Below are 12,796 nucleotides of genomic sequence, written 5' to 3'. Positions count from 1 at the left end.
CGGCCGCAAGAGCCCAAAGGCCGTGGAATGTAAATCATGCTGTTCATGACATGCGTGTCATGATTTTCATGATATCACCTGTCATTTATGTTCGCGATAAGGCCATGTTATGACACACCAATTTTGGTATACGTCCTATTAACGGAACGGCTAGGGAGCCCAAAGGCTGTGGAATGTAAATCATGCTGTTCATGACATGCGTGTCATGTTTTTCATGATATGACCTGTCATTTATGTTCGTAATAAGGCCATGTTATGACACACCGATTTTGGTATACATCCGATTACCGAAACGGCCAGGAGAGCACAAAGTCGTAGGCGGCTAGATAGATAGATAGATAGATAGATAGATAGATAGATAGATAGATAGATAGATAGATAGATAGATAGATAGATAGCTAGATAGATAGATAGATAGATAGATAGATAGATAGATAGATAGATAGATAGATAGATAGATAGATAGATAGATAGATAGATAGATAGATAGATAGATAGATACGCTCAAAGTCGCAGAAGTTCGCTAAGAAATGCTTCGCATTTAAAAGAGACCATACGACAGAAAAGAGATAATGGCAAAACAAATCAGATGTTCACAAGAAAAAAACACAAAATAACACGAAATATTACGTAGTCACACGAAAATAACGGAAAAGTGCAAACACAAGAAAAGCACACAAAAGAACAGAAAAGAGCAGATAAACACAAGGAAAACACAGGCGAATAAGTGATCCGCAATTCGTACAGTTTTACTTGGGCTGGATGTGGCTTTGATTTCATTTTCTATCCTACGCGAACGTGCTGCACTGTCTCAGCGTATCGCCATGTCCAGTTTCACGCAGTGCCATACGTCATTACACGTCATACTTCAGCAGCGCCACCACAGAACTTCGAGGTTAGCGCCGCTGCGCCGTCTCCACTTTTTTTTTTGCCTACACGGCATCTACATAGCCAAGCGAGCCGGCCAAATTATCTCCGCCTTTGTGGTTGCCATGGCGCACACTGATCTGCTCGGGTACAGCCTTGGACGCGTTCTTAACAGTGTCACGTCTATGCATGACCGTTGTACAGCGGTTGGGTTCGCCCAGTTTGTGTGGCCCGTACGTTTTTATTCAGGGACAGGAAAAACACACCGGGCCCTAGCCATACACAGCTTCAATGTTAGGAAATAGTCAAGATTACAAAAAGTTTTGGTCCAGAGACCTATCATTTGGAAACCTGAGCTGTCCCTTCTTCGCTGCTGGCCTTATCGGATGTGAAATTAGTCCTGTGCTGGGAAGTACTGCTCCTGAAACGTGCTCCTGATTTGCATAATACGACCCTGGAGCCGTATTCCTAAACGAAAACTTCATCAGCAACCTTTTCTCCCGCAAGATTTCACGAGAATGTATTGCCCGGTGTATTAGACCGTCTGCAGACCACATCAGTTCAGACTTTGCAAACTGTGCCAAAACGGGCGGTCAGAAACGTTGTACTTCGCAGACACCGACTCGACTGGGCCTAATCTCATGGAACCTCTCGAATGTGAAGGCATCGTCGAGAGTGATCGTCTCGGAATACCGCTCCAGGGTGGCACATCTGAACCATTATCTCACGCGGTTAGGACAATAAGGCTAAGGCAAAGGCTCTACCTTCGCTAATGTAATCACTTACCAGACAAATCCTTCAGTAAGTAACAATCCGTCACCTGACGTTTATTACAGACACGCACTTTCCCCTGACCTTCACCGCACAGCCGTATTTACCCCGCAGTCCACACACCACAATGCAAGGAGTGTGGTGCGCCTCGCAGCGAGCGCGACAATATGATATGAGCCTATCCCGCAGCTAGCTACTCACACAATAAAACACAGCACAAACATTAAATATATATCACCTACCGTCCCGGCCCCCCGCCACCCTTGACGCCAGCAAGGGCACTTAAAGTTTGTCTCTCTCTCTAAGAATGATAAAGTTCGTCGTACGCCGCGTCGCCAACAAACACCTTGAGGACACGTTCCCGTCACTTCATACGCCACTCTTTAAAAATGCTTCACGGAGGTCACCGACCTCCTCCTCATCCACGGAGACGACGTCATTGCAGAACTTGCCGCACGTTCGGGTCACCGCCCAGGCCACAGCGCCCACCGCGCCAACGTAGACCAGCAAAGCCATCATGTGCCACACGAATACGCTTGCGGCCAACATCGAGTCCATGTGGCTGTTAACGTCCCAGGGTTTGGATCCAGGCAGCGGATTGTAGAGGATGAAGCCGATCTGCCATAGCCACGTCCCATACAGTAGGCAAAAGTACGCTCGACCCAGGGACAGCAGGACGTTTCGAGGTTGACACATCTCGGCTACGATGCAGGCCACAATTGCGACCATGCTGCACACCAAGAGCGCGTGCACCATGACCTCGAGCTGCGGCTTGCCACCTAGGTGTGAGTAGAACAGTAGACCGTCGGAGGCGCAGGCGAGCAGCATCACCACGTAGTCCGTGTTCCGCGGGAAAGGGAACCCGGCATTGTACATGACGTCGATGAGGCCGTTGAGCATGAAGAACGCGTACATAGAATGGTGCTGGACGCTCTCTGCGTTCAGGGAGTGGTCGAATCTGAATAGATAGCGAGTATCGATGGTAATGCACACGGAGGTACCGATGATCTTGACGATGCCCTCAATACTCATTTTCCTGGGCAGGCCGGGCACTGCGTACGAACAGCGGCTTAGGTAGCGCTGCTTGTTCTCCCTTTTGCGAACGTAATTGAGCCACATCGCGAAGGTCCACCATGTTCCGAAAAGGAAGAAAAAAGTTCCGGCCAGTGTGTGGCCCTGGAAATTGGCCATGGTATGTGACGGGCCAGTAGAGGGTTGTGACGTCGAGGACAACTCCTAATTGTCACTTGTTCTGCAAATGAACGGAAGAAATGCCAACATAAACAAAGGGTTCATCAGCGCTTTGTATTCAGCGATTCTAAGTCAATGAGGAAGCTGAACAATTGCATCTGTTTAAGCAGCAGACATTTAACGAAGGGTAGCCATAGAACGTGGAACAGAGCATTGCGCTCTAAATGTTTATGGTCTCTCGAAGAGGTATAAGGATTGTATAAGGATCATCTAGGGCTACAGGGTTTGTTATGAATTATTATTTCTTATCACACTTTGTATTGAGTTTGTGTGTTCTCGAATGTTAGCTGAACCTTGTATCTTTGGCACTGTTATTGATACAATACTCTAAATGGAATTGTTTTCTTTGGGTTGTGTTCGTCTTTCTCTGCATACGACACCGTTGTAACTGCAGTAGCATGGATAATTGGGCCAGTTGGTACTTGCTCATCCTTGATAGAAAAGGGCGTGCACACAAACACGGACACTAGAAACGGTAGCATGTGTTGTTTCCGTCTTTTTTCTAGTGCCCGTGTTTGTGTGCGCGTCATATTCTATCAGAAATGACCATTGTGACTGTTCTGCATATCTTGTGTACAGCTCCTGCTTGAACCGAGGAGTTATGCAGTATATTGAAATAAAACAAGCTAGCATCTTACATGAATGTCCACGCATGGTTTTCACACAAATAAACAAGCACAGACATACGCATAGATGCGTGCATGTCTTATACATATCTATAATTTTAAAATACATTATACATATCTAAAATGTCTATTGGCATAAGCATTCCATTCGAACTTTGTGCATAGTGCGGTCATGGTTATGACGAACATCTGCATGAGCCTGAAGTAGGATGGTAACGCTTTAAATGAGATAGCTTTCATATGCCTCGCTGGCGACTCAACATGGGATGAAAACATTTATTGAATTGGTAGGTCGCATATGCAGAAGAATCCGTTTAAAATTATATTTGTACATGGCGATGTAATTAACCCTGTGTTTTTCTCTTTGGCCTTTGCCTGTGCCACGAGGACCTAGATCTATGGTATCGTGTAAATAAAGACAACTTTAGGTACCAGCGTTTTTTGGTTAATGTTTGTTGTGCACCAACAAGAATTTAAAGATTGATGTCTGATTGGAAAACAGCACCTCAATCCGGGATGAAAAAAAAACATCGGCAGATCTCACGTACCGTGGGAGTCGATATTATGCGAAGCATGCGGCGGGTAGGTGACTGTGGCGTAAGTTTTTTACATAGCGACACGTTATAAAATGACGCTAAAGATATGTATAAATTTTATACGCACACACATATATATGTTGAAGAGCCTCATATGTATTATATAACTAGTTGTTTACGGTTGGGTAACGCTGCCAATGGCAACGTGGGTATTACGAACACCAGAAGCGGTAAGCTGATATGTAGTGCTTATACGTGTCCCGAAAACGCACGCATGTTTCACGAACCCGTGTGCATCTGTGCAAGAAGTTCTTGACAGTTCCTGAACTAGGGCATCATCACCGTGATCAGTGAGCACCAGCAGCTGGTCATGAATTGTTATAGGATCCGGTCGTGATCGTGGTGACGAGGGGTCCATGTGTAGTGAAGTATGTGGTACAGTAGAGCTGTTGGAATTCGTGGATGCCTCGGTCATTGTGTCGACAAATTGTCTGTCGACAGAACCGGCGACGTGTCGGAACCTGAAGCCACCCTTCGCGTTGGTGAGGTATAGGCCGTCGAGGCTGGTAGGCCTGGATAGTGGTACGTAGACCAACATTAGTGGATGGTGTTTGTCGTATTCGTAGACTATACCTGGGCGTAAGTGACCTACGTAGCCTAGTCTACCAAGCGGCTGTCAGTCAATCTGGTATCGTTCTCGGTCAGCATGAGGCCATCGCACAGCCTCGTAAGAAAGGAAGATCGTCAGAAATGCTGCGTCGTTCTGGCGGTGTAAGTGCACTTTACGGTGCGATGATGTGAATATCATACGTAACTTTCGTTGATGTATTCCTCCGGGGCCGAGCAATGCTTCAATATAGCTTGCTGAATAATAGAAATACAAACATATAGTTTATTAGACTGCTATAAAAGCGGAGCCAACACTCGAACTACAGACATTAATCTGATGTGACGCCTGTATCGTAGGAGTACACATCGTAGGAGTATCATGCAGTGTTTATTGCTTTCTTGTAAAATTAGATAGCCAGCACCACAGCCACAATTGACGTTGCACCGTTATTACGCCTGCATAGGCTGTTTTTCCAAACCACTTTACAGACCTGGCGTGGCTCAGTGGTAGAATACCTGATTGCCACGCTGAATGCTTGGGTTCGATTCCTGCTGGGATCCTAATTTTCATTCTTTCCATTCGTTGAGTCAACGCTGCCGATGTTGGGTTTCCTCAACGCTCTAGCATTTAAGTTACCAATGTCTGTTCTCGCCCTTCCTGGGTAGATATAAACTGTCAATCACCTGTGGCGCATACCCGTACACCGAGGTCCGTGGTAAACGGGTATGTGTTGCCACACGTGTCTAGTGGAAAGGGTTTGCCGACGTACGCGGCAGGATTTTGACGTTATTCATGTCATGACCCAGCAATCATATTCGTCAAATCCTCTTACCCTCCCATGCAAATTTTGGTCTACACCAAGTTAAAGGAGGCGATCATGAGAGCACCCAGACGTAGGCGGCTAGATAGATAGATAGATAGATAGATAGATAGATACGTAGATAGAAACGCCCAAAGTGCCAGAGGTTCGCTAAGAAATGCTTCGCATTTAAAACAACACGTTAGCAGCTTTCAGTAAGCTCACTGCTCTTTACTATAGTTAAAGGAGTACTGACACGATTTTGGCACGTCGTAAAAAGGACGTTTTTCGTTTCCATGGTATGCAGTGTTAACGCCCTCCACACACCGGTGTCAGACAATACGCATGAAATATTAGGGCCGAAGTACCTCAGGGTCTCGGCGTGTCGGCGGGCATCGTCGTCCGCTGTCGCGGCGTTCATCGTTTTGTCCTGTCCGTTTGCTTGCGTGCATCGTCGTGTTCTGTCCATTTGCTTGAGCGCAAGAGAGGGCGCCACCACCTCAGCGCTTGTCGTGTGGCGAGAGAGAGCGAACGGTGCGCGCTGACTATGGATACGCTCTTTCTGCGATGAGCGCTGAACTATCAGCTCGCAAGGAACAAGAACGCGCCCTCGGCCGCGAGAGACAACGCCGACGCAGGCAGCGTCTGCTAGCGAGTTCCTTGAAAGGAAAAACCGACTGCTCGCGCTGCACAACCTTTCACCGGCCGCCCCACATATACAGGCGCTGGTTCCTGACCTGCAATGTAGTGCCGGTGGGAGATTTCTCTTGTGCTTAGTTGAAAAATAAATATTCCCAGCGTACACGTTAACTAAAAGCGGACTGCGGGTCTCTGTGTAATCCTTCTTCTCTCTTATTGCCCATTAGCATTGATTTTGCTGTGGGAAACACCGGCGCACACTGCATGCTTCGCCCCTCCACAGGTTTCACGTTAGTGGAGCTGAAACACCCTTCCCTACATGCTTCGCACCACCCCAATTTCTTATTTCGATTTAAAGTTTTCGTCGCTGAGCATCAGCAAGCCCGGCCCACCGCAATAGACATCATCAGCGAACTCAATTCGACTGAGTTTGCGAACTCTGCGCCATGCATGCAGCCTAAATCGCAGAAATCACTCTAGGGGTCACTGGACGATAATTCACTGATCGTTGTTTACGCGCACCACGAGCAGGTGATCTGCCGCTAGTACGTCGCGAGTTGCTGTATCCCCGTGATGTTACCCTGCGATGACACGTCACTAAGAATGAGCCCCCCGATATCGAAAACGAAAGTGTTTTTTTAAGGGGGCGGTATTGAAAATATATTCGATGCATTCGCAGGCATCACAATACTTTTTTAGGGTTCTTGACACCAGCGCTTTTATTTAGAGCGACAATACGAAAATATTTAAAATTCGTGTCAGTCCTCCTTTAAGGTGCAATTGCATCATAACTGCGAGGAATATTCAGCAGAAGAATCGATAGCTGGGCTAGTTGGTAGTGGCTCCTTGAGCATCTTCAACACTGCGCAAATTCCACGTGGTCATTGTCACATTGGCACTATGTTCAAAATTTTCATGATTCAGTGTGGGTTTTTTTTTTCGTGCGCATTGACGTGCAGGAAAGGTCGGAATCAGTGTGCCAAGATGATGTGTATCATGACGACACGTATGTAGACCGGACAGAAGATCATACAGTGCAGCTAAGGTCATCACGTAAATTGCTTGGCGTATCGATTCGACCTAGCGCCCGTCCAGAAAGGCAACCCGACAGAACTAATACATGAGAAGCTGCGAATTAGGAACACGGTATGCGAACACTGGCAACCTTTTTTCTAAAATCACCGCTGCTTTGCGCGATTTGTGTTTTGACCTAGACACAGAACGATTTCTTGAAGCTTGACAGGCTGAACACTGCAGGCCAGCTGGACCACAAAACTAGGTCGCACAGTTGTCATAAACATTTTAGTGATGGGCTAACTGTGCAACAACGAGTTCTTGTCACGATAACAAAAAAAAAATATGACTCCAATCCAAGCTGTGAAGGTTGTTGGTCAGCGAAGCTGTAAACGAAACCCAGAGCGATTATACCATTGCGACGTCGCTTGAATGGTCTTCCGCATTACAATCGTACAGAATTGACATCGGCGTCTGACCTTCACAGAGAGCGATGGTCAAAATATGCGTCTGATTTTGTAGACTGGCCATGCATGTTACGTCGCACACAGCTGTCTGACTCAACGCGTTCGTAGCCATGAGGCATTGCTTTGCGTCATCCAAGTCATCGACGTCCATCAGCCTCTCCACCACGTCTTCGTCTATCTCTCCTTTATCCGGGAGTCGTTCGAAAATGTGTGGGTTGAAGCGAATGTTTTTCAACCTGTAGAGCAGACTCTGGAGAAGAATGTCTATTAAATTTAGAATCTGCACGCTTGAAACGGTTGACAGCATTGTAACTTCGTCGGTTACGTTGAGCGCATACGAGGAGCGGCGTGGATAACGTCTATTAAATTTAGAACCTGCACCTGCAGAAGTGCGAAGAACAGTAATTAGTGGCACACGAAACTGAAACAATAAATTAGTTTAGACTAAAAAAAAATCCGGCAGATCCACGCACTGTGGGAATCGATGTAATGCGAAGCAGCCAGCAAAGAGCTGCATACATCGCCTTGTTTGTCTTTGAGCCAAGTGAAATCATTCATGCCATGGCATCCAGTGCACCATATATCGCATGTTTGCCATGCACGCATGCATGCCAATGAAACGCATATTCTGGTATATACAATGCATGACCTGTCGTTTATGTTCATCACGCACTCGTGTCATACGATACCAATTTTGGCATATATCCAGTTAACAAAACGGCCGGAAGCGCACCATGACAGTCGCATGTAAATCATACCGTACATGACATGCATAACATGATTCGCATGTTAAGACCTCTCATTTATGTTCGTCATACAGTCACATCGCACAATACCAATTTTGGTGTATATCAAACGAACGAAATGGCCGCGAGTGCACCATAAGTAGAGCATGTAAATCATGCCATACATGACATGCATATCGTGGTTTTACATGTTACCACCTGTCACTAATATTCATCATACAGTCACATCGCGCAATACCAGTTTTGGTGTATATCAAGCTAGCGAAACGGCCACAAGGGCGCCATGAGCATGGCATGTAAATCATGTCGTGCATGTCATGAATTTCATGTTACGACCTTTCATTTACGTTCGTCATACAGTCGCGTCGCGCAACACCAATTTTGGTGTATATCAAGCTAGCGAAACGGCCGCGAATGCACCATGAGCGCGGCATGTAAATCATGACATACATGACATCATGTCACGGATTTCATGTTACCACCTGTTATTCATGTTCGTCATACAGTCGCGTCGCGCAATACCAATTTTAGTATATATCAAGCTAGGAAAACGGCCGCGAGTGTATCCGTAGTGTGGCCTGCAAATAATGTCGTACATGACCTGCATGTCATGATTTCCATGTTACCACCTCTCATTTACGTACGTCATGCAGTCGCGTCGCGCAATACCAATTTTGGTGTATATCAAGCAAGCGAAACGGCCACGAGTGCGTCATGAGCATGGCATGTAAATCATGTCGTGCATGTCATGCATATCATGATTTTCACGTTACCACGTCTCATTTACGTTCGTCATACAGTCGCTTCGCGCAATACCAATTTTGGTGCATATGAAGCTAGCGAAGCGGCCGCGAATGCATCATGAGCGTGGCATGTAAATCATTACATACATGACATGTATGTCATGATTTTCATCTTACCAACTGTTATTCATGTTCTTCATACAGTCACATCGCGCAATACCTATTTTGGTGTATATCAATCTACTGCAACGGCCGCTAGCGCACAATGAGAGTGGCATGTACATCAGGTCGTACATGACTTCATGTCATGATTTTCATGTTATCACCTCTCACTTACGTTCGTCATACAGTCATGTCGCGCAATACCAATTTTGGTGTATATCATGCAAGCGAAACGGCCGCGAATGCACCATGAGCGTGGCATGTAAATCATGACATACATGTCATGGATGTCATGGTTTTCATGCTACCACGTGTCAGTTATGTTCGTCATGCAGATTTTAAATTTCCCGCTGAAAGCTCTGTTGGTGACGACACTGATATCAATGGTTTTTTTTTTTTTAATTCTGGCCACACTGGCTCCACGAAATTTCCTGAAAATTGACATGTTAAGTCTCTGGCTCCCTCACAAGATGACGTCCTTCATTTTTGACGATTAGCAACTACGTAGGCCTTAGTGGACGCCGTCAAAATCTATGGCGTCATGGCGACGGGTACAGGAACTTCAATGTGGCGTCGCCACACTGATTTTCTTTTTAGAAGTTTTCCCTTTTACCAAGCCTCTTTTCGCAGCAGGCCTGGTGTTCTTGGTATCGTGAAATAGAGTTTTACTAATACGAAAAAAAAATTATGTTTGCTCTTTAGTGTTCATTTAAAGCAGTTCGCTGAGCTATTTGGAAGACTGAAATTTCTCTATAAACCAAAGTGCTTCTCAATTTCAATGGATGAAAAAAAAAGAAAGAAAATGAAGCAATGACGTGTTTCGCACAATGACCTGCCCGTGGTTCCCGGCTTTGCGGCAGTAAAGACGGGAAGTAAACAGTTCTTGGAATTCAACATGATGATCCTTCAGCCGCCATTATCATCAAAAACCTGCGTGGCAATAACTCTGCCCTTAAACGAGTACTGACACGATTATGAGACATCTTTAAAGGGACGTTTTTCGTTTCCTTGGTGTGCAGTGTCAACGCTCTCCAAACACCGGAGTCAGACAACACGTATAAAATATTTTACCTTGATTTTAAAGTTTTCGTCGCTGAACATCAGCAAGCCAGCCCCACCGCAATGGACATTATCGCGACGAGCCAACACAGTTTCCACTAAGTTTGTGAACTCTGCGCCCTGCATGCGACCTAAATCGTAGAAATCACTGTGTGGGTCACTGAACGACAATCAGCTCATCTTTGTTTACGTGCACCACGAGCAGGTGACGTATCTGCCGCTAGTACGTTGAGAGTTACTGTCTCCCCGTGACGTAACACTGTCTTGACACGTCACTGAGAAGCCGCCCCCTCGACATCGAAACCGAAAGTGTCTTTTTGAGGTAGCGCAATTAAACGTATATGTGATGCATTCCCAAGCACCACAATACTCTTTTTTAGGGTTCTCGACAAGAATGCTTTTATTTTGAGCGACAACCTAAAAATATTCAAAATTCGTGTCAGTACTAGAGATTCAAAATTTCCGGAAATTTTGAGCAATCGGAAAAAAACAATTTTTTTTTCACGTTTTTTCCCGAAATTTTGGAAAAAATGGAAAAGAACCAATTTTCGCGAGCACATGGCAATACTTTATTGCCAAATGTCAAGAGCCATAGCTCTCATTATGAAATAACGGAAGTGAAATGCTTTCTGCGTTTTCACAAACGAATGCAGGGTTTAATAGATCGAAGGCCGGCCAGAAGCATCACCGCGAACGCGTTCAGTTCTCTGTAAATGGGGGGGGGGGGGGGGGGGGGAGGGAGTCTTCCTAGAATTGGTATGGCAGTTAGAGCAAAGAACACCGAAATGTCTCTTTTGTGGCTATTTCGTCGTGGCTTCGACTATGAAAACTTTGATCAAGACGGTAAAAAGATACAGTTCTACCTCTTATTCTGAGTCAGTATCACTGGCTTCATCTGTAGCATTCTTCACCATGATGAGATGTGCTTGTACAAAAACAAGCATTTGCACCGTTTCATTACGCAGCCTGTTCCTACGCAGAGTATGAATGTTGGCGAAGTCGGACCACCCTACTGAAACGTTCCGTATGCCATTCCAATAATTCTGTATTTTTCCGTAAGAATATTAAGAAAATATATGGAAAACATGTGGAAAATATACGGAAAACATATGGATTCCGTATTGAAACATATGGAATTATTGGAATGGCTTACGGAACATTTCAGTAGGGCAGTTCTTCTCAAAAGCAGCTGATCTATCTAATCTTGGTCGACAGCTTGCCGCTGAACGCCGAAACCATTCCGACAAAACACGCATCCGTTTTCACAATCCGCTGTACCTTACTCACCTGCAGGGCACGCGTTGACACTGTTCTGTATCGTGAGGTAGAAGAACAAGACGGATATAAGAATCGCTGATGATGCGCTTAAAGCCACCTGCTCAGTAGCAATCTGGTCACTCCAGAGAAATCAAGGAATATCGTTTGAATAAGCAAGCAACTGTTTGAAGAATGGCGTGTACGTTTGTACGACCACTGCACTTAACAATACTTCCGCGATGTCTACCAAACCAACACGTTTCCGAATGAGCCGCCCTCTAGCGAGTAAGTTGAATTGACGACAGCTTGATATCTCAAGTATGCCTTGACCTACCGAGCAGTCGACGCACAGCTGAGAAAGGTGCTGCGAGCGACATTTTGAATCCCGCCCTCGTCAGGCGAGAGTATGTGTCTATCGATGGTAACATCACAAAGTACACGACTTGAGAATGCATCCACTCTAACACCACCACTCCCCCGACTGAGTCGTCGAGTAATTAACTGGTCAACATGAAATCTTGTGTGACTGCAAATGTTATGTCTGCGTGTGTTTGTACACGTCTTACAGTCGCTGATTTTTTTACATTCTCCACCTGCCCTTTTCAGCTGTGAGCTGCCATATATATCTTCGAATAAACACAGTTTAACTTGCTTCTTTTTTAAAGGTGTTGCCATCTGGAGGAGCGATATTGACAAAGAAATAAAAATTAAAAAATGCATACGAGGGGCTGAAGGCTGCTGCGTGCAGTCTGCCGCATTTACCCACATATTACCATCACTGGCTAAGGTCGGCTGGCACTGACTGATCTTGTATACCGCTCGGTTAGTTGGCCATCAAACACGGTGAAGGAAATTAGAGGTAATTATAGGTAATACTAACGCATTTCATTCACACCGAAATAGTACCTTCCGCTGATAAAATGCGGATGAAGATTGCGCTCTTGGACATGTGACCACAGGAATACCTTGGTGGGAGAGGTTGAGGCGGGGGGACGCGGTGGCACTAGCCAGTACTTGCGTTAAAGTGCAAAGTTGGGCAAGTTGTTACGGATTTGTGATGTTAAACAGTTTAAATGACAAGTCACTGGATTCAAAAAGTAAAGATTGCGCAAAAAACACTGCGCACAATGGACAGAGACGACGACACCAGTGGTGTGCTGTTTTTTTCCTTCTGTTTCTAAACAATGCACTAACTACATATATTTTTCATATAGTCACTAAACGTGTACTACGAGGCACTGGTTGACAG

General features: G+C 45.5%; 1 protein-coding gene across 1 annotated transcript; it reads right to left on the bottom strand.

Annotated features, from left to right (window-relative positions):
• Positions 1-1,669: 1,669 nt before the first annotated feature.
• LOC119401748 (transmembrane protein 45B) lies at positions 1,670-11,809 on the bottom strand. The gene is made up of 2 exons (XM_037668707.2): positions 11,578-11,809; positions 1,670-2,890 (listed from the first exon to the last, which is right to left on the bottom strand). The coding sequence occupies exon 2, from the start codon at positions 2,827-2,829 to the stop codon at positions 2,008-2,010; it is 822 nt and encodes a 273-aa protein (XP_037524635.1). The 5' UTR covers positions 2,830-2,890; positions 11,578-11,809; the 3' UTR covers positions 1,670-2,007.
• Between the last annotated feature and the right edge of the window lie 987 nt (positions 11,810-12,796).

This window comes from Rhipicephalus sanguineus, chromosome 8 (genome assembly GCF_013339695.2).
Source record: "Rhipicephalus sanguineus isolate Rsan-2018 chromosome 8, BIME_Rsan_1.4, whole genome shotgun sequence".
Classification (NCBI taxonomy): Eukaryota; Metazoa; Arthropoda; class Arachnida; order Ixodida; family Ixodidae; genus Rhipicephalus; species Rhipicephalus sanguineus.
Note: the sequence above shows the minus strand (reverse complement) of the source record. Positions and strands in the feature narration are given on the sequence as shown.

What these genes read in the sequence shown, in the direction of transcription:
- LOC119401748 (XM_037668707.2), bottom strand. Translation starts at nt 2,829, where the DNA reads ATGGCCAATTTCCAGGGCCACACACTGGCCGGAACTTTTTTCTTCCTT.